The sequence below is a fragment of the Triturus cristatus genome, chromosome 4_1, assembly GCF_964204655.1.
Source record: "Triturus cristatus chromosome 4_1, aTriCri1.1, whole genome shotgun sequence".
NCBI lineage: Eukaryota > Metazoa > Chordata > Amphibia > Caudata > Salamandridae > Triturus > Triturus cristatus.
The window spans coordinates 956,505,419-956,525,146 of NC_140585.1; the positions used below are offsets into that span (position 1 = coordinate 956,505,419).

The following is a 19,728-nucleotide window of genomic DNA, read 5'->3' on the forward strand; positions in this document are numbered from 1 at the left end:
AAAGCGCTTTGATGCCTCATCAGTGGTAGTAAGAGCAATATAAATGCAATTACAATTACAGTATTCTAAAAACTTGAGGCCTGATTTCCAAACTTCAGGAAGTTTGTGAGCATCTCACAATTGCACTTTGGGAGGTTTACATGCTAATCATATCATAAATGTGCGATCTTCGCTAACTAAAGTTCATACTGTTACTCCAAATTTCTCAGATGGAGCGCAAAAACCCTAGTAATGGGGAAAGCAAACCCGTACCGGTATCCTCCCTTCGGCAGACCAGATGTCACACTAACTCATTTACACATGCAGTCATTGGTGGGGCCCATAACACCAACACTCCCACTAACCATTCCACGGTCTGCACACAACAGGAGGGATGAACGGTTCAAGGGCTCGACATGGGAGGGGAACACCTTATAACCTATAGGGAAAGAAAAGTTATTTTACAACAATGTACATCAATACCCCTTCCACCTACAGATCGTAATCCTAATCATCAAGGCACTCCTCCCACAATGATCGATGAATCATTTAGTTGGATTGGTTGATGGTGATTTAGAACCAGCTAAAACACATTCAATAATTAGATCTTACCTTTCTCAATAAACCTAAAACTCATTTCTTGTTAATCAATATATGTTTATCTAATTTTCTGGAGGAGTTATATTCGTATTTGGAAATTTATATCAAATTTCAAATATAGCGCAGAACAGCATATTTACCTAATCTGGCTAATCGGAGTCCTCTAAGTCATAGGTCCATATTGCAGTCAGTTGTCAAAGTTCAAAGTTCTTTGATCAGCACGCTACAGTCTCAATGGATCAGCAAAGACCAGAGACGTGCATCTGTCAGTGCCCATAGAATTAGGAAAAGTTTGCAGTCATCAATAATTGGGCAGCATCTGGATAATCTAGGATTCAGGGAAACGCAGCAGTCATCCTAAGTAGTAGAGTTCGCGTAGCGTCACGGTGGTCGTCGTTGTCATCGGAAAGAACGATTGCAATAAGCGCGCCTCTCTATTCTACTGTGTATTTTTATAATAAAATCAAAGCAAAAAGATACATTTTGTTATTTTAATATGGTTGTGATTGGTTGGTTGAGATCGTCTGATGCTGAAGTTTGCGATTTTGGTATAGTTCAAGGGGTTATGTCACAAGTTCATCTAAAGTCAGTCCGTTCTGGTTTACTGTGAAAGTCTATTGTCTTTCGTCTTGGCCGTCATCCCACAGTGTCCTTGCTTGGGTACACTAAGATCAGGGTTCATGTCGAGGTCTAGAAGACTTTATCGCTTCTGCGCACTTCACTCCATGCCTCGTGGGACAGTGGCCACTTCGTCGTGTAGCGTCGGCAGCCATCTTTGTTTTAGGCCCAAATGCTAACTTAAGCGAAACAAACACAAAGAGTAATTAATGCATAGAAATAATAAATCTAATGTTAACCCCTTACTAATCCCTCTATGTGCTTGTATTTATCTAGCGTATAGCAACACTTAAAGTAATTATATTCACCCTTTTGGTCCTCTTCTCGAGCAACATTACAAGACATTAAAAAGCAACATATATCATGCAGTATTCTAATTACTACATATACTACTTGTTAGTATGCGTACGTATTTTAGTCAATATAGGTTATTTAGCCATGCAATATGCAAATCCCACGTGTAATTCGAATATTAATAATGTTGATTAATAAACATGCACACTCATTTAATAATATTATAATTAATAGATTATTCAATTAGTATTTTCATGCAGAATGGGGGAGGTATACAAAATATTGTACTACCCGGTCCATCAGTTTCATGAACTGTATTCAGCCTAGCTCTAAAGCATAGAATGGCAACCAATTGGCCCTGTTCCTGAGCTGTGCTCTCTGCAGCTCATTATGAATTATAGACTGACATCTTAGAAAGAGGTTTTAAGTTAATTACGTCTGGAATTTTGCATTAGTTTCAAACTATTTTTATAAACTTCTCACTGCTCAAATGTTTGAAGTTTCTTATATTTTAGCTTTTACAATGCACTTGATTGCTTGCTTTTACTCGCAACAAAGTGTCATTCATCTACAGTTGAATGTCACTCATAAGGGCTTTGAAAACTATGGAAATGGACTAGCACATAACCAATCCGAAAACGTGACTGCTACTCTAACCTGGGGCCAGCTCTGACTCCACGGACAGGACAGTTAGCTTGAAGAAAGGCGTGCTTAGTCTTTCTTTAGTTTTCAAAGGATCCATTCAGTTTCACAATGGAAAGCCTTTTGATTGATGTCTATAACAAGTTACGATATACTACAGTAGGCTGCCATCTTGAAGCGTAGTTAAACTTGCCGGAAGACTATCCCTTTGGACCGAAAAATAAGTAAATAAAAAAATAAAATCGAGTTCTAGTTTAATATGCTATATTTTCAACACAGATTATTTCCATTTATTTCTAAATATACCCAAAAATGTTTCTTGAACATGGCAAAATGTTTACAGTTAGCTGTAATTTGCGGTTACGACATTATACTATGTATTGAACTACTGACAACTTTAAAAAAAAACACGAGTTTGTCAAATTGTGTTTTGGAGTTAGTACCTGGTGGACTTCATCCTTCTAAAAATGTCGCTTTCTTTATAAAAAAAACAATCCAAACCACAATGTCTCGGGCTTCAAACAGGGAACTTAACCGTTTTAAAATGGCTGCTTCTGCCTACTAAACATTTAGTGGTTTCCCATGCAACGTGACTTCTTCATGTATGCGGGGGCTGGTCCGTCGTCTATTTCTGACCCGAGCGGCAGTTGGGAGCCTGTAGGAACGTGGGTTTCTGTCCTAGAACGCACTGACGTCGTCGGGACAGCCAGAATCTAAGCCTTTCCGGCAGCACGCGCAGCCTCTTCAGCCGGCTCTTTCCTTCTTACAGTCGCCATGGTGAGTACTGCAGCTTTTCAGAAGGGAAGGGTGTGACGGCGGCAGTGGGCGCCTTGACAGTTGTGGGCATCGTGGTGTTTGAGTTTTACTGGAGATTCTTTCGAGATTAGGCAACTCGGCCGCTGTACTAGGGTTTTCCTACACGCTGTAGTGTATTGACCGTTAATTCAGAGTATATGCCCAGGCAACTCGAGCACTGCCTTTCATGGGCATTAGAGGCCTGCTGTCATTTAACTATCGCCATGCTTTGTTCATGGTGCTCCTTGCCTTTGATGTCCAGTTCTCTCTCATCAGGAGTATACGTGCGACGATTGATGTCTGAGTTAGTGTACACCACCTTAGGCTGTTCCGTTGGACCCGATTCTCACTTTTGAAGTCTTTCCATTGCCTTTGAGCAGTGTCTCGTTACTGCACGTCATTGATTTGCTGTTAAAATCTGTGCTATTGATAACACTTTACGCAATGTTTTCAATCTTTGAGAAGTTTTATGGAGTGTCCAATAACATTAAAAATCTGATTGCTTACCAAATATACCGCACTTATGTGTTTCTGAGCATGATAATCAAGAGTTGTTACTATTACACAATTGAATGCCAAGTCTTGGAAATGTTGTCCTTTCTGCAGGATCACCCCACATTTTTTTTTTTTGCCTTTTTGTTTGAACCAACTTTTTCCTGGCTACAACACTGTGCACGTTATCCCTGGTAACCAGTAACACAATGCTTGTGGTCCTCCTTTTAACATTATAAAAATTAAATGCACCAGTGTCATATAAAACGTATCTATGTGTATCCGAATCCAAAAAAGACCTCGTACGTATTCTATGTTTTGTCTGTCCTTATGTTTCAGGTCCGTTCGAAAACCAGGTATAATCTTGCTTGGTTACTTATGTCTCATTGTTAGTTTGTATGACTGATTACTTGGATTATCTGCACACATTAAGAATCAGTAGTGTAGGTTACTTCTTTTCGTTCCTGATGAATTGCCAATTGACCCCCCTAGGGGCTAAATCAGGCAAGAAACATGTTGACCTCACATTTTAGAAACTAATCACGACTGCTCTGTAGGATCATTGCATTCCACACGAGCAACACTGGTGTAATTAGGTTAGTGAGCCTTACTAGTAAAGTTTACCTTGACCTGGCATCACTTAACCTATTTTAAGCACTCTTCTCACCACACTGCTTTTCACTCCCCACATACCCACACTCCTCTAAATGGCATAATTAAAAGATCTCTGGCAAAGAGCCCCCTCGTGGGTGCCTGTCGGGCATTGCAGCACTGACCTGGTGAGGAGTATGCCCAGATGATGAAGCATGACACCTCTCGGGGTGTGTGAGGGCATTTGCTCCTTTTGGAGCATACTCTACGGACCTGACAGACTATAAGCACCTATACCCTCTCCTAGGAACTGCACACCCTTTTTTCTAAGCCATTTAACATCAAGGCCCTGAGTGCACTTTTTTACACCATATACTAGGGACTTGCAAGCACGATAGATGGGTCATTCAGGAATAAGCCAATTTAATCATGGCTAACGGGGGAGCCCGCACACTTTACTACTGGTTAGTAGGGATAAATGAGTCTTGAAGCCAGCAAAAATATAGCGTCCAGCACAAGACTAAAAATCCAGGATGACCACGCAGTAAAAGTATATTTCCTACACGGGTAGTACACAGATCAGTCATAAGCTTAATCTACAGCTGGACATCTTGCAATCCAATCTCTTCATCATGTGTTGAGTTTAGAAAGTGTAAGGAACTGAAGAAAGTTGGCAAGAGCTGACCTTTGGTTGGAATTCAGAACATAAATACACAACATATCTCTTAAGAATACCTGGTATGCTCTTTCAATTGCTTTTTGTACCAAGCAAAAAGCTTGAAACCGGATATGCCTGCGCACCAACAGTGAACTGAACTTAAACCAAAATTGTGTTCACTGATTTAAGGTATTGTTTGCTTAGCCTGCAGTCACATTCTATAGATGTTTAAGCTGTTGAGCAAACAGTCAGAAATTCTGAGTTTAAAAGGTATAATGTGGTTGTTTAGGAAGATGGCTATACAACTCCCAAACTTACTTTAAACTTCGGATGTCAGATTGATTACTATTAAGTTGGAGTTTCTTGCTTGGGTGAGTGTGAAGTTTTTTTATCACCACCCTTTTAGTTGTCTTGTATGTAGCACAAAAGGCACACTAATTGGTCCTACTATTAACCAGGCGGCAGAGCCATAAGTAAAATAGTAATACATGGTTTAATTCTCACAAATGCTTGTATGGCCACATTCTGAATGATTAAGAGTTTGATGTGTACCCTCAAATATTTGGGTACAACTTACCTCATCGGGTGGGTGGTATATAAATGCTGACGCTTTCTGTGTGTTTATTCATTGATCTTAAAATTACTCGCTCTGGCGTTTTTGCTTCCTTTTTTGTTTTACTTTGTACTCCAATCTTGTTTTGAAAATCTGTTTTTCTGATGTCGAGGTTAATGTTGCTTTTTAGTCCATTTTCTGTTGTAGCCATTTTGTAACAATCTTCAGTTTTGTCTATTTCTTGGATACATGGTGTAGTACAGTTGGGTGCTGTAGATGTAACTGTACAACTTAAGTACCATATTATATCTAGATCACCCTTTTCACTCCTCTTTAGACCAGACTGTGGACAGACTATCGGGCTTTGTTCCTTCTATTGGTCAAGCCTCAACTGAATCTCTTTACATTACGTACAATGGGTATGTTGGCAATGGTATTGTCTGGTGCGGTTTCCTAGAAAAGGAGGACCCGAGTTGATTGTCCTGGTTTATCAGTTGAGAGTCTGACAAAGAAGATGAATCTTGTTCCAAAGGACCGGCGTTTTGCTCACCACATACCAATATGGTGCTTATTGTTGTTTCCTTTATATAACTGGCAGTCCAGTATACCCTAAGGAACCTTTTCTAATATAGCACAGATATATTGGGTCACTGTGGACTCCTTTTTATCATATTTTAAACAATTCACTGGTCATCAGTTTAGCCAGTTATGCAAATAAATATAGCATAACTGTAGAATCCAAATAGTATGCTTATTTTCACCTTGTGTCCTAACATCAGTTTTTATAGTCACAACATTTGGTGCCACTTACGCACGAACCAAAGTGACAAAAAAAGCACAGTCTAAAACTTAATGCATAACCAACAAGAAAAGAAGATCTCAATAGGTAAAGCACCTGGTTTCCATCACTACTTCTCAAAGTAGTGACCCTCTAGAAAGCTGGCCATATGACCATGTTTGGACTGTCTAAGATCTGGTCCATGGGCCATCTCTATTTGCCCCCTTTCAAACCGTACCCACTTACAGCAGAAGAAATACCATGGTGTGTAGGCAAAGATCTTTACAGACTCTACCACTCATGAAGTTACCAGCTAGGTTTATGCACCCCTACAACAAACCGCATCTGTGTTATGCAAAAGCTATGATGGAAAGCTCTCTACTATATCCGCTCTCCTCTGTACTAGGTACACATTTTCTGTTTGCCACAATAAGATGTCCTTTCCTGTATTAAATTGGCTTTTATTGCTTTTGTTCAGTGGATTCTTTATGTATGGACTGCTGTTCTACTGCTCTGCTGTTTGTGTTTAGAGAGTTGGGTCAACTATCAATTGGTGATACTGTTGGATGGCCTTATTTTTTATGTTGGGTGTATTTACACCTAACTTGCCAGTGTCCTCCGGTTCTTGCTTGTTCCAGCCTGACTCTGCTACCACCTTTTGACCAATTGACACTGCCGCTGTCCTGGTTTTTCCTGCTCACCATTCTTCACACCAACAGAAGCCCCACCCAACCTAGAACCTACTTAATGGAGGCTGCAACGCAACCGCGCCAAAGGCAAACCAGTTTGCTCCCAGTGCCAGGAACCCTTGCCCCGCGACTATACAACGCAACTCCATAACCACACCCGCCAGCGAACGCCACCACTACTACTCTGTACGCCACGACCTCACCAAAACACTCCAGCAAACACGGTAGGACCTTTCTCCTGCACCCATTGCGATTTTCACCTGCGACACCTCAGACGCAGACACTACCACTACCCCAAATAACCAACGCACGCCACCACTACTACCCCGCACAAACTGTCCGCCATGCTTCTCAAAGTTAATTCCTCGGGAAACCCTCTACTGAAATCTGGGACATCCTCGACAGCAACACATCGGACCATCTCTTCCTGAATGAAATATGATCCAACTCAGCCTCCAATCTGGACATTGGCGCAATCGTACACCAGGACCGAATCCTCAAACCAGACAGAGGACTCCCGATCATCCTCAAAAAGACTATCAACTGCACCATCTCCATGGACTAGTACACCAATTTCATGGAATACCTCCACTTCAAAGTACGAATGGACTTCAGCACCACTCTTGAGGGAAACCTTGCCTACTCCCCCAGGCTGAATTCTGCAACCACATCGCAGACTTAATTGCTTCCCTCCCATCTGATCAACTACATCCTCCTTTCGGACCCCAATGTCCACCTGAAAGACACCACAGACCCTAACTCAACGGCCCTCCTTGACAGCCTCTGTAACTTCGGACCCACACAGCAGGCCACAACCTCGACCCTTCTCCTCCAGCAGGAACACTGCCACCCACATGACCCCGCTCACATGGTCCGACCACTACGTCATGCATTTCAAGATAAATGCTCACCAAGCCAGCCCACCAAAAAAAAACCAAAGCGCCATCAAGACATGGGGCAAAATATTCGAAGAAAACTGGACCAAGACATTACAGGAACTCCCACCCAACCACTCCGAGACCCTCGATGTAGACACAAAGCTCTTCAATGAATGGCTCGCCGACTGCGCTTACTGCACCGCTCTCACCAGAAACAAGATTTACTAAAATAACAAACGACCTGGCTGGTACTCTAGCGACCTCATGGAGTCCAACTGCCACTGCAAACAATTTGAGAGAGAATGTTGACTCGACAAAAAACACCACGTTAGATCCACATACAAATTGGCCCCTCAACCTCTACCACCACCAACTATGAGAAGCACAGAAAAAGGCCCAGTTCTCAGACTCTAAGCTAGTGCCAGCAATGGCAAAGAAATCTTTACCATTGTCAAGAAGTTCTTCAATCCTGAACCTGTCAACGACTACATCATCCCATTTCAAGCGCTCTGCAATGACCTCAAACTTCTTCGAACAGAAAATTGGCTAGATCTACAACACATCTGAACTACAGCATACCGATACAAACTTCCCTGACCAGCTGTATACCACCTCCTCGGCCAAACAGTAGCTAAGCAACTGAAAGCCCTTCTCGAACTAAGAAGCCACAATCCTGATGAATATCTTCTATTCGGAGCCCCCTCAGGCTCATGCCCCCACTTCATATACAAACTTGGAAGAGCCCTTGTCTCCCCTACGCTCACCGCTATCATAAACACCGTCCTCACCACCGCCACCATCCCGTCTTGCTGGAAAAATGCGTAAGTCAATGCCAAATTGAAGAAGCCAACATCGGACCCCAACACCCTCTACAGCTACAGACCAATCTTGCTTCTTCCTTTACCAGCTAATTAATACCCAAATCGCAGACCACCTAGAACTCCATCAACTTCAAGACGGCTCTCAATCAGGTTTTTGCACCAACCACAGAACAAAGACGTCTCTTGTTGCGGCCACCGAAGACATCAGAAGCATCCTGACTGAGGGAAAAACTGCCACACTCATCCTCCTCGACCGGTCCAAAACACAAGTCACTCATCTAAAAGGTCCAGGAAGTTGGTATCTGCAGACCCAGCCCTCAAGTGGATATCCTCCTTCCTCACGGACAGAACTCGGCCAACATTGTGTGAGAGGGGGCGCCGCACGACATACCTTGTCATGTGCATTCTTGACTGGATCTGCTTCACATCTGTAAACATTTCACATAAGGGCACCACACACACACTTGTGGCCATGCTGCAGAATGCTGATGGGGAGCTTCATGTCACGACAGAGGGCAGCCCAGGAGTGCTCCAACTGTCCTGTAATTAAACAAAAAATAAAAACTTCCAGGAGCATGTAGGCAGTGTAAGGACACTGTTAACCGGAAGCATTACAGTCCAGGCTCCATGGCACAACAATTGGGGCGCTGACCAACAAGGACACGAGTGATACAAGAGCCAGCCAGTAGTAAGTTAAGGTAAGTAATGGGCAACTTCTATGCCACTTTTTAGGTCTCGGCTAGCGAAGACTGCGCTTGCGAGATTTAATGTTTTTCAGTAGTGGGGCTTGAACCCGCCCCTCTTCTCCATTGGCTGGCTTCCTAAACGGAGGCCAGCCATTGGAGGAGAGGGGCGTCTGTCCATTTAAGGCCCGTCTTTTTCGGATTCGGGGGCGTGTTTTTTTTAGTTTTTCTCTCCTCTGGAATGTAAACATTCCAGCCAATGGGAAGAGGAGAGAAAGACAAACACGTCCCCGAATCCGAAAATGACGCTGCGTTTCTCTGAGGCATTTCTGCTTGACCTCGGAGAAAGATGGTTACAAAGTCTGCGAGCTCTTGCGGGGTCCTGGGGTCGGTGTCAGCAATGCCTTCTGCACGGAGAAGCTTGTGGAAACGTGCCTGCGGAATTATGTAAAATCGCGTTGGCAGAATAATTTATTTTGGGCATTTGCATCCTCACGGTAACTCTCTACTATAAATTAAAATGCAAGGTGAACAACCCAAGGTTAAGCCTCGTAAGATATGGAATTTTGGAGCTAATACTCACGCTGAGTGTCGGAATCTGATATAAATATTCCACTTGCCCCTTGTTTGTGTTTAATTTTCTTCGGCGTTCGTGTCAATCAAAGCCAGTTTTCCCCCTGGCTTCTGTTTGAATGAATAATCAGGGTGCAGAGACCCCCTCAGGTCTCTGGGCGCCGGTGACACTGCACCTGCTGCACTAATGGAGGCTACGCCGATTACACCTCCTTTGTATAACTCACAAAGAGGGCGGAGTCTGTGGCACAGAGATTTTGGGCCACTGCTCGAGTCCTTTGGTTACCAAGTATTTTTATGCACTTGAAAATGACCGTCGCTGCTGTTAGTGCCATGAAGCACCGCTGTGTGTCGCAGGAGCGCCGTCTCGAACAGGTAGTAAATATGGGCACAGGGAATAAAACCGAGCAACCACTGGGTACAGTAATGATGTCCCGGAGGATGTAAGGCTGAGTCAACACGGCAAGCAGAGTTAAACCCACCGAGAAACCTTGCTGGGAGATGCGAGAGGAGGGGCTTTGATAGGTGGGGGGGGGGGGATGGCATGAAGGGGATGAAGAGAAAGTGCTGGGCTCGCATTGGCACTGAGCGCGTGGAACAGTTGTGACGTGGACTCATGGTCAATGTGTCAATTTTGAAACCCTGGAACCAAGTTCTAGTCTCGGCTACCGCTCATCTTGTGATCGTGGGGAAAAAATGGTTAATCTCCACGTGCCCAAGAACTTAATCTGACCATGTGTGACGTACTTTGGTGGTGACATGAAGCGCTCAGATGCCCTCGGGCCAAGTTCCCTCTATATAAAATTGCCAATATGAAACTTTCAAACAGGAGAAATTACAGGTACAAATAAAGGAGAAACGGACCGGACCCCCCCCCCCCCCCACCCCCCCACCCCACCCCACTAACCTGGCAAGGGCTAAGCAAGGCACAAAACTGAGGAGGCGACCGTGGAACAAGACAGAGCACTGACACATTTTACGGCCAGGCACTTTCTCCACTGGGTTTGTTACTGCTTTTCCTTTTTAGGTCTCGGCTAGCGAAGGCTGCGCTTGAGCAGTCTCGCTTGCGAGATTTAATATTTTTCAGTAGTGGGGCTTGAACCCGCCCCTCTTCTCCATTGGCTGGCTTCCTAAACGGAGGCCAGCCATTGGAGGAGAGGGGCGTCTGTCCATTTAAGCCCGTCTTTTTCGGATTCGGGGGCGTGTTTTTTAGTTTCTTTCTCTCCTCTGGAATGTAAACATTCCAGCCAATGGGAAGAGGAGAGAAAGAAAAACACGCCCCCGAATTCGAAAATGACGCTGCTTTTCTCCGAGGCATTTCTGCTTGACCTCGGAGAAAGATGGTTGCAAAGTCGGCGGGGTCCTGGGGTCGGTGTCAGCAATGCCTTCTGCACGGAGAAGCTTGTGGAAAACGTGCCTGCCACCATAATTCAAACCGTCTCAAAGGGGCTGGAGCCGGGCCAGGCCTCTTGCAGAGCAGATGGTGAATTTGAATAGCAGAGCTCAGCCCTGCCTGCCCCCCTGATGGAGGTCTATTGACTCTGTTCCCCGCGCCCCCCGCAGTTCACCCCCAGCAGAGGCCTTTGCAGCTCCCAGGTTCCTGCAGAGACGTCATGCACACTGCAAACGTGTGTGTGGGGGTGAATTATGGGCAGGATGAGGACAAAGGGGTGCTGAAAGTCACACTCCTGCACATACACACTTACAGCGGCGAGTGTGACACATTTGGCGACATCCGGTGAAATAAGCGCGGCTGCTCCTGCCCCCAAATACACTCAGCTTGTGATGACAACAGAGGGGGAGATGACCTCCTCACCCCTACATGCTTCCCATCAGGGAGCTTCTAAGAGCCATGTGGTAAGCCTCGCCCTTCATTTGCGTTTAGATAGCGACAACCTATGAGGAAGCCGGCGAGGATTTATAGTGCCATTAGGTCCTTTCATTCACAAACCCCTACAGTGCGCGCTCTGGAGCTCAATAGGGGAGGGAAAGGGGAGTGTCCCGTCACCTCCAGGCTGCCTGCCAGCTCAGAGGAGGGCTTGCGGAAACTTGAAGGCGATTTTGGGTGTTGTATGGGGTCTTCTGCAGCCATTGCGTCCCCCGGACTATGGAATAAGCACCAAGACAGCAACATGAAGGTCAATGTGAGTACATGGTGTAGCATTTTTTATTACCATTTACTTCTGTTGATGTTAATATATATATAGTGCCTGTCACGCTTTCCAATCGCACCCTAGCGCTACACCTTCGATTTTATTAATATAGTGTGGAATTTAAAGTTACGTATGCTGTGCCAGCTGTTAAGTGCCAAGAAGCAGTTTATTGTTCACTGTTCTACAACAATGTGCAAGTCCGTGTATATGTTTCTCAGTTGAGTTGCACAAAGGGGAACGCTCTTGCAGCCATCCATTGACGATGTGTGTATTTTTAAGTATTATTATTTTATGTTTTCAGTTTAATCAGAATGAATTAGTTTTCCATTTAGGAAGATTCTTCCTACTCTGGCTGAAGCGCGCAGTTTCATTCTACCTGGGTTATTTCTGCTTTGACGCAACTTCGTGCATTAATTACAACATCACCTTTAAAATGAAGGCGAAATGTTCATGGGGAATTTGATGCAACACATTGCGCTTTGAAAGATTAAGTGCGTCTCGCAATACAGTGGGTTCGCAAAGTGCTAATTTCTCAGACTAACGTTATCAGCACGGACTGATTCAGAGGGATGTGAATTGAACAGGTCTGTGGCGTGTGTCTGTTGGCGGCGTCTAGGAGTAGGTATGCGTGTGAAGTAAGGGACAAGCTTTGATTATATGCTATGAAAATGTGTATAGCGCTTCCTTCACTTGGCGAGGCGCTGCAGCACTTTGCAGAAGGGGCAGTACGTTACTCTGCGTTGTCAGAGCTCCTTCCTCATTTACACTCACAAATGGGGGCTTTGTTTTGTGTTGCCAAGGCTGATACTAAGTTGTGTTGTTTCCCTGCCTTGAAATACAGGATGTTACTACCTCCTGTCAGTTTCAGAATTAATGTCTTTCTTTTCTGGAGTGCTGTAAGAATTCTTAGAAAACATGCTTTTATTTGTATTTCTTTACATCCGCAAAGAGATGAAAAGACAGTTACTGAAACGAACAAGACAGGAATCAGATGCAAAAAAAGTGCAGTTTAGAACTTCTGTGAAGTTTATGGTGCAGGGATAGCTTAGTGAGTTTAGTGGCACTGCCGCGAGTGTACATGCTATTTTTTATGTAATCTGCTTGAAAAAGATTCCAATGTTACATTTGGGACAGTTAAGGCTCCCCATTAATCTCGTAGTGATGTTGGTGCAATATGGTACCTGCAAAGCCATTTGAATTATGCAACAGGAAAGGATCCAATTTTGTTGCAGGATTGACTAAATAATGGGGCACTACAAGGCACATTACGCATCATAATGCGGTGCATTTTGTGATGGTATTGCTTAATTAGTTTGTCATTTTTACATGTTAAAACTGCATGGACAAAGGTTTTACACCATTAATACCAGTTTAACACGCGAGTACAGCCATAAGCAACAAAGAGACCAGTTAACATTTGAACAGGAGGTGAAGTGGGTGCCACTTCTGCTTTGGCTCCCAAGATCAATGTGTGTGTGTGGCTGTGTGTGTGTGTGTGTGTGTGTGTGTGTGGCGCTGTGTGTGGCGCTGTGTGTGGCGCTGTGTGTGGCGCTGTGTGTGGCGCTGTGTGTGGCGCTGTGTGTGGCGCTGTGTGTGGCGCTGTGTGTGGCGCTGTGTGGGTGTGGCTGGGTGGGCGGGGCGCTGTGGGTGGGCGGGGCGCGGTGGGTGGGTGGGCGGGGCGCGGTGGGTGGGTGGGGCGTGGCGCGGTGGGTGGGGCGTGGCGCTGTGGGTGGGTGGGGCGTGGCGCTGTGGGTGGGTGTGGCGCTGTGGGTGGGTGTGGCGCTGTGGGTGGGTGTGGCGCTGTGGGTGGGTGTGGCGCTGTGGGTGGGTGGGTGGGTGTGGCGCTGTGGGTGGGTGGGTGTGGCGCTGTGGGTGGGTGGGTGTGGCGCGGTGGGTGTGGCGCTGTGGGTGGGTGGGTGTGGCGCGGTGGGTGGGTGGGTGTGGCGCGGTGGGTGGGTGGGTGTGGCGCTGTGTGTGTGGGTGTGGGTTGCTCTGTGTGTGGGTGCAAATGCAATAGGTCTCGCATTTGAGAGTGATTAAGCTATTGACATTGTAAATAACAATGCTGTTTCTTTAAATGTTTTAAAAACATAAACAAAAATGTCATGAGCAATGCCAATAGCTCTAACTTTAACAATGCCGAGACCATTGCATTGTAAATGCTTGTTAATTCAAGCGATTTCGGAAGTGCTGTGCTGGGAAAACCTAACCATAGCAGTGGCTTCTTTAGGGTCAGTCGAGAGGCACAACTCCATTTTTAATTTAAAAAATAAATAATTTAATTGAGCAATTGCAAAATAGGAGTGAGCTATAATGGTAGTAACTTCGAAGTGATCCAAGCATTTGCAGCAGTTATGTTTGCACAAAGTAGGAGACTCCTGATCTGTCAAGCTTTCTGCACCACTGCATCCAACTGCAGGAAACGGTGCTACTTGCAGTGTGAATGACGCACTAATGCTCGTTTGTGTGACAAAACGTCAGAGTTCTGGATGAACTCATTTTGCTCTACTGTAACTCTTAAAAGATGATGGTGATTGTTTTCCACCACTTTGGTTCTTTTAACTTCTGTTGGCTTATCAGTTAAAACTAAACCTCAATTTTGGCACGTGCTCAAAATAATTTATGGTTATAGCCCAATTATGATGAGCCGATCAAACTCCGCTGCTCGAGGATTGGCAGAGCGATATGGATTGGTGCATGCGGACAGAGAGGGTGGTTCATGAGGGCAGAAGATGCCTTTTAAAAATGTGTTCAAATCTGGAACAATTCGAACATTTACAGGGGCAATATATGTAGCAACCAGGTCCTACCCGAACGTGAGACTACTTGGTAATGCAGTGCCTGCAGTCAACTTTAGGTGGGAGGTGGAGGGAAGGGAGGAAGGAAGGGGGGTTGGGATTTTTGCTTGCTCGCAAAATAAGTTGTGCAAAAGTGCAAGTTTCGAAATGTAACTGTTATAATGACAAAAAGATATGACAACCCTAATTGATAGATGGAGACCTATTTTTGAAGTCTCTGCTGCAAACATTGAAAGTGACCAATTCTAGCGCACACTATATAGAGATCAACTTTACTGCTCTTCGTAAGCAGATAGCTAGACTATTGAAATGTAGTCCCTGCTTAAAGAAGACCCTTTAAGGAAAAAAGGGGTGACTTAAGTACTATGTACAAGAGAAGTCACAGACTTGAGGGTGAGTGTAATAGCTTCTCTTGTGACAAGCAGCAAAATTATCTTAGGTGCATTATTTTGCACCAACTGGAGCATGCGGAAATGCTTGGCAGGAGCTTCCAGATAAATTGTGTTTGCCTGGTTTAGCTTTGACTGGATTGAAGCATTTTCCTGAGAGAGCAAGAACTGAATAAGCAAAAACGTTCCTTATGCATTGGAGATGGTGGTGGTTGACCTTAACCATAATGTCCACTCAAATGAAAATTTATCTCAAATTTCATCTGAAAACAATCATGACAAAGTGCATTTCTCCTCTGAGCCAAAGTTTACCAGCTACCCATAGGTGGGCTCATTCTTTTGTGGCTATTAGTCTTGACATTCTAACCCTTTTTTAGTCAATCAGATGCTGTATGGGCTCGTGGGTCTGTCATCTTTCTCCAGCAGGACAGAAGACCGGATGCAAGGGATGGGCTGGTACCCCATCTCCATGCATGAATTTTTTATTTTTATTTCATTTGGCCACAATAATTGTTCAGGTGTTACTCGTGCCAGGCCGTAGGCTGACTTGCTGTAACTGGCTTGTTCCAGACCCAGTGAGCAACGCAAGGTCCTTCTTGCACCTTATACTTTGGTGCAAATTCAAGCCCGAGAACTGCATTGGGCTTTACAAAGAATTCTGCAGACAGGAAGAGGGGAGATCTAGATAGCAGCATTAAGGGGGTGGGGTCTGGAACTGGCAGGAAAACTGCAGCATTGACTACAGCTAAACTGTGGAGCACCCCATCCTTTTAGGGTTCCATTCATTCAGGGTGTAGCTAGCCCCACATCCTCTGTGTCTAAGCATTCCCCTGCACACTTAATACTTTCGCAGAGAACCAGAGAGGCTAGTCATGACATTGATTAACCAGGGTGAACCAGCAGGCTGTTTACCCACTGGGGTGCCGATACAAATAATTAAAACCCTACTACTATGATTGGCTAACGCCAACCTCGAAGTGGATCTAGGGACAGGAACAATCCATGTTAAAAAGAATAGTATCACCCTGGGTGTACCCCTAGCACTTAAAAAAATCTGTTACATTGTGATGAAAAACGAGCCACAATCGGAGCTAGGAAACCCACGACACTGGTCTGCCGTCCAAGAAAATACAAAGAGTCGGCTAGAATTAGGAGCAAGTTGTCGCTTTATCACAGCATCAGGAACTCACTAAAAAAAGAGGGGAGTGGCTCAAATGATATGTTGAGCTGGTACGGAGCTGTTTTTTTCAAAGCTGTATTTACATCTATAGGTTTCTATATGTGTCTCATGGTTAATATTTTTGGCTTCCAGTTGTTGTCCTCAGCATTTTATTTAACATACAATACAGACCTTCTTATGTGATTTTATTTTTAGGGCATATTTTCAAAATGAATTATGTTCTTGAGGAAGTTGAAATTTGGTTGATTCCCATAACTATTGAGGCCCACTTAAGGCTTCTTCTTTTACCCACAGCTTGCCCCCACACTAATACGCCAGACATTTTGGCCAGAACCACTTATGGATCATGTCTTAACATGCTATACCATTTTTCTTATATTGACAAACAATATGTAAAGTGAAGTGTGCCGCGAGGCTTAGTGGCCGTACAGTAACATCTCTGCACAAAATAATACATTAAAATGCTCAAATTTTATTTTTTTGGAAGAGAAAGCTTTGTTTGGTTGCCTTTCTCACTCAGATTTCCTAGCTTTGTCAGACAGATCAATGGAAATATCAATATGGCTGTAGACCTAATCAACTAACCTGCAACACTGAAATTTACCTTTTCTAGGCATCTCTTTCACTTACACCAATGAACATTTTCAAAGCTGGCGCGGATGAAGAGAGGGCAGAGACAGCCCGTTTGGTAAGTATGGATGTTACATGGATGATAGAAGTTAGAATTGTGGAGCATTCAATTTCTTATTACTAAAAAATATCTACTTTATTGCAGTCTTCTTTCGTTGGTGCCATTGCGATTGGCGATTTAGTTAAGAGCACTCTAGGACCCAAAGGCATGGTAAGGACGTATTTGTTTTTACTGAAAATACCCTTCCTTAATGTCCACTGAAAAGGAGAGTAATTTGTAAAATAATATTGGGTGGCTAGCTTGTTGTGATTTCCTTCATGGATAATAATGCGTCTTTATAGCGATCTAGTGACTGGTCAGGGCTGACCTTTTGGATTCTGCAAAGTCTAATTGTGCAGTTGTGTGACACGTTTGTTTTAATCTCTGTAATTCTTGCATTGTATATGTTTCATTAAATGACTTCTATGGTACTCTATTAGCTGCTGAGTCATTTACAGAGCTCTTAGATAAATCTAATCATTTATATGCATGTGTATTTTAAACAAAACCTGGTTTTAATGGGTAGGCTTACCTCCTATCCATAATGTTCAATAGAATTTAATACGACACAGATTGATTTACTGTTTGAGTTCGACCCCTACACCCACTATACAGTAAAGGTACTTTGACATGTCTTGGACTCTGCCTAGTTTACTGTTATGGCCTGCATGTAAATTGGACCTTTGCTCCAATTTGCCCAGTGCAACAAGATTGTAACATGACCATGACTGTGTAATCAACTTGCAATCAGTTAAGCCTTCCCTTGGTTTTAGACTAAGCAAGTCTGGTAGCCTGGGTCTGATTTTGGGACTTTATTTAGAAGTGTTTTGTGGTGTTCCAGCCCAATCAGAAGATAACAAATCACGTTAACCAGGTTTTAAGCTTGGAAGTGACACGGGGTCTGATACTTTTGAGTACATTAGGTGCACAGTTTTTCTTATTAATTACAGTGTTGGTGTACATAAACCCTAAATGGTTTACCTTTGATTACAAGTCAGTCCATAATGGTTATCTAGTGAAAAGAATTAATCGCCAGTTCTTGATAAACTTGCAGCTTCAACTTAGTCCTGTAAACCAACCGTGTAAAGTAATAAAGATTTAAATAATGACCATGTGAAAGGCTACTTTGAGATGTTTTCTCTACGTATTCTGAAGATTTAAGCATCCCAAAGTTCATCTCGTTGTCTTGGAAAAATTGTTGTCTGGGAAAAATTTTTCACTCAATATTGTGATTTATTGCTAACCGATAGTTAAGAGAGCCTTCGTGGTTTGGTGTTGGATTGATGGGAATGTAATTGAATTGTTGTTTCCAAGTAATAGCAATTAGGAACAGCTGTACTCTACTATTGCATGAGATGTACACTGGGATGGGACTCTTTGATTCATGTGCAGGACAGGTGGGTCACGACTTAGGTGAAAGTAGTAGACCAGCCTTATCCCCTCTGTAGTAGGTTGTAGTCACCCTGATTTGGTAGGACATAAAGACAAGTAAGGGAATATTTCAGTGCAGAAGTGCCTTTTTCTTCAGGAACCCTCCGTCTGTCCATCCTCAAGTTCCTAAGGACTAGGCTCATCCAGAAAAGGAGTCTTGGTTGCTTGTGGCACACAGTCCTGGGTCAAGTAACAGAATAATAAGTTGGTTCAACATTGTGTCCTAGGTCTGTGGAGCGTTGCAATGTACCATTAAATCCAATGGCTTCCCATGTTGTTTGGAAATTAGGTGATTGATTTCTATTATCTGAAACCCTGGTACTGTTCTTGCCCCAGGGTTAGTCTTGCCTCTCCACAAGAGTTTATAATTTTCAGGGAGAGAAATGCTTGAAAAGCTTCCATGTATTTATGCCAAGGGGTCATTTGGCAACCTGAATAATCTGCTTGTTTGTAAGAAAGTGCCCATTTTTGTATGGGTACCCCCCCCCCCCCCACACACTTTTTGCCTGACAACTGGTGCATTTTGATTTGATGTGCCCTAGGTCCCTGCCAATCCTGCTCCCAGGGCTTCTGTTCTTTCCCCAAACTGTACCTTTGTACCTAAAACTGGCACATCTCTGGCCAGGTAAGCCCCTTGTAAAGAATGCATTATGTTACATCACAGTCTTCACCCCGCGATACGTTTACAACGCAGTCATTACAACGCAAGTCGTTGCAACTTGTGCTGGAGGGCGCTGGACTTAGGAATAATATGATTTACTATTCCAACTCCAGCCTTTGTAACAGATGGGAAGGTTTTGGAATAGTAAATCATACTATTCCTTAGTGTATAGCGCCATCCAGCGCAAGTCGTAACAACTTGCTTTGTAATGGCCACGTTGTAAACGTATCGCAGTGTAAAGACCGCTTTGTAACTGATGTCTCCCCTTGTAAAAGGTACCAAGAGCACTGTGACCAGGTAAGGCCTCTAAGGGCTGCAGCACCTACTGTGCCACCCTTAGGGACCCTGCATCCTAACACCCACACACTGACATTGCAGGCTGCGTGTTTTGTTTCAGAGAAAAGTGGAGAGTTGACATGGCACATTTCCCCCTGTGCCATTACTGCAATCCACTGCCTTGGGCCTAGGTAAGTCACCTTCTAGCAGGGTGCACTAGCCCTCAGGTGAGGGTGAGGTGCAGGAGCACCTCACCCATACAGTGTCTAAGTCAATTTTTTTTTTATATAAATCTTTTTGATAGAAAACCTAAATCAAACTTAAACAAAACAAATCCAGTCTCCAAACGTAAAGCAATTACCAAAGTAAAAAGAATTACCTTTAAAACCACTCAGCACATTGGATCGAAAAAAAGCACCTTTATAGTGTCACATTCTCTATCAATACTGACGTTGCATCTCCAAATGAGGCACAAAGAAATCCTCTGTTCTCGTTCCATTGGCCCCATATTTTGGTCCATTTTCCA

The 19,728-nt window shown here is 44.0% G+C and overlaps 1 protein-coding gene across 1 annotated transcript in view; it reads left to right on the top strand.

Annotated features, from left to right (window-relative positions):
• The first annotated feature begins 2,742 nt into the window (after window positions 1-2,742).
• Window positions 2,743-19,728, top strand: part of CCT2 (chaperonin containing TCP1 subunit 2) — a 284,562-nt gene continuing 267,576 nt past the window's right edge. Inside the window, exons 1-3 of the mRNA XM_085653840.1 lie at window positions 2,743-2,910; window positions 16,778-16,852; window positions 16,940-17,005. Of these exons, the coding sequence (XP_085509966.1) occupies window positions 2,908-2,910; window positions 16,778-16,852; window positions 16,940-17,005 (144 nt within the window). The 5' untranslated portion in view covers window positions 2,743-2,907. The remainder of the gene's footprint in view (window positions 2,911-16,777; window positions 16,853-16,939; window positions 17,006-19,728) is intronic.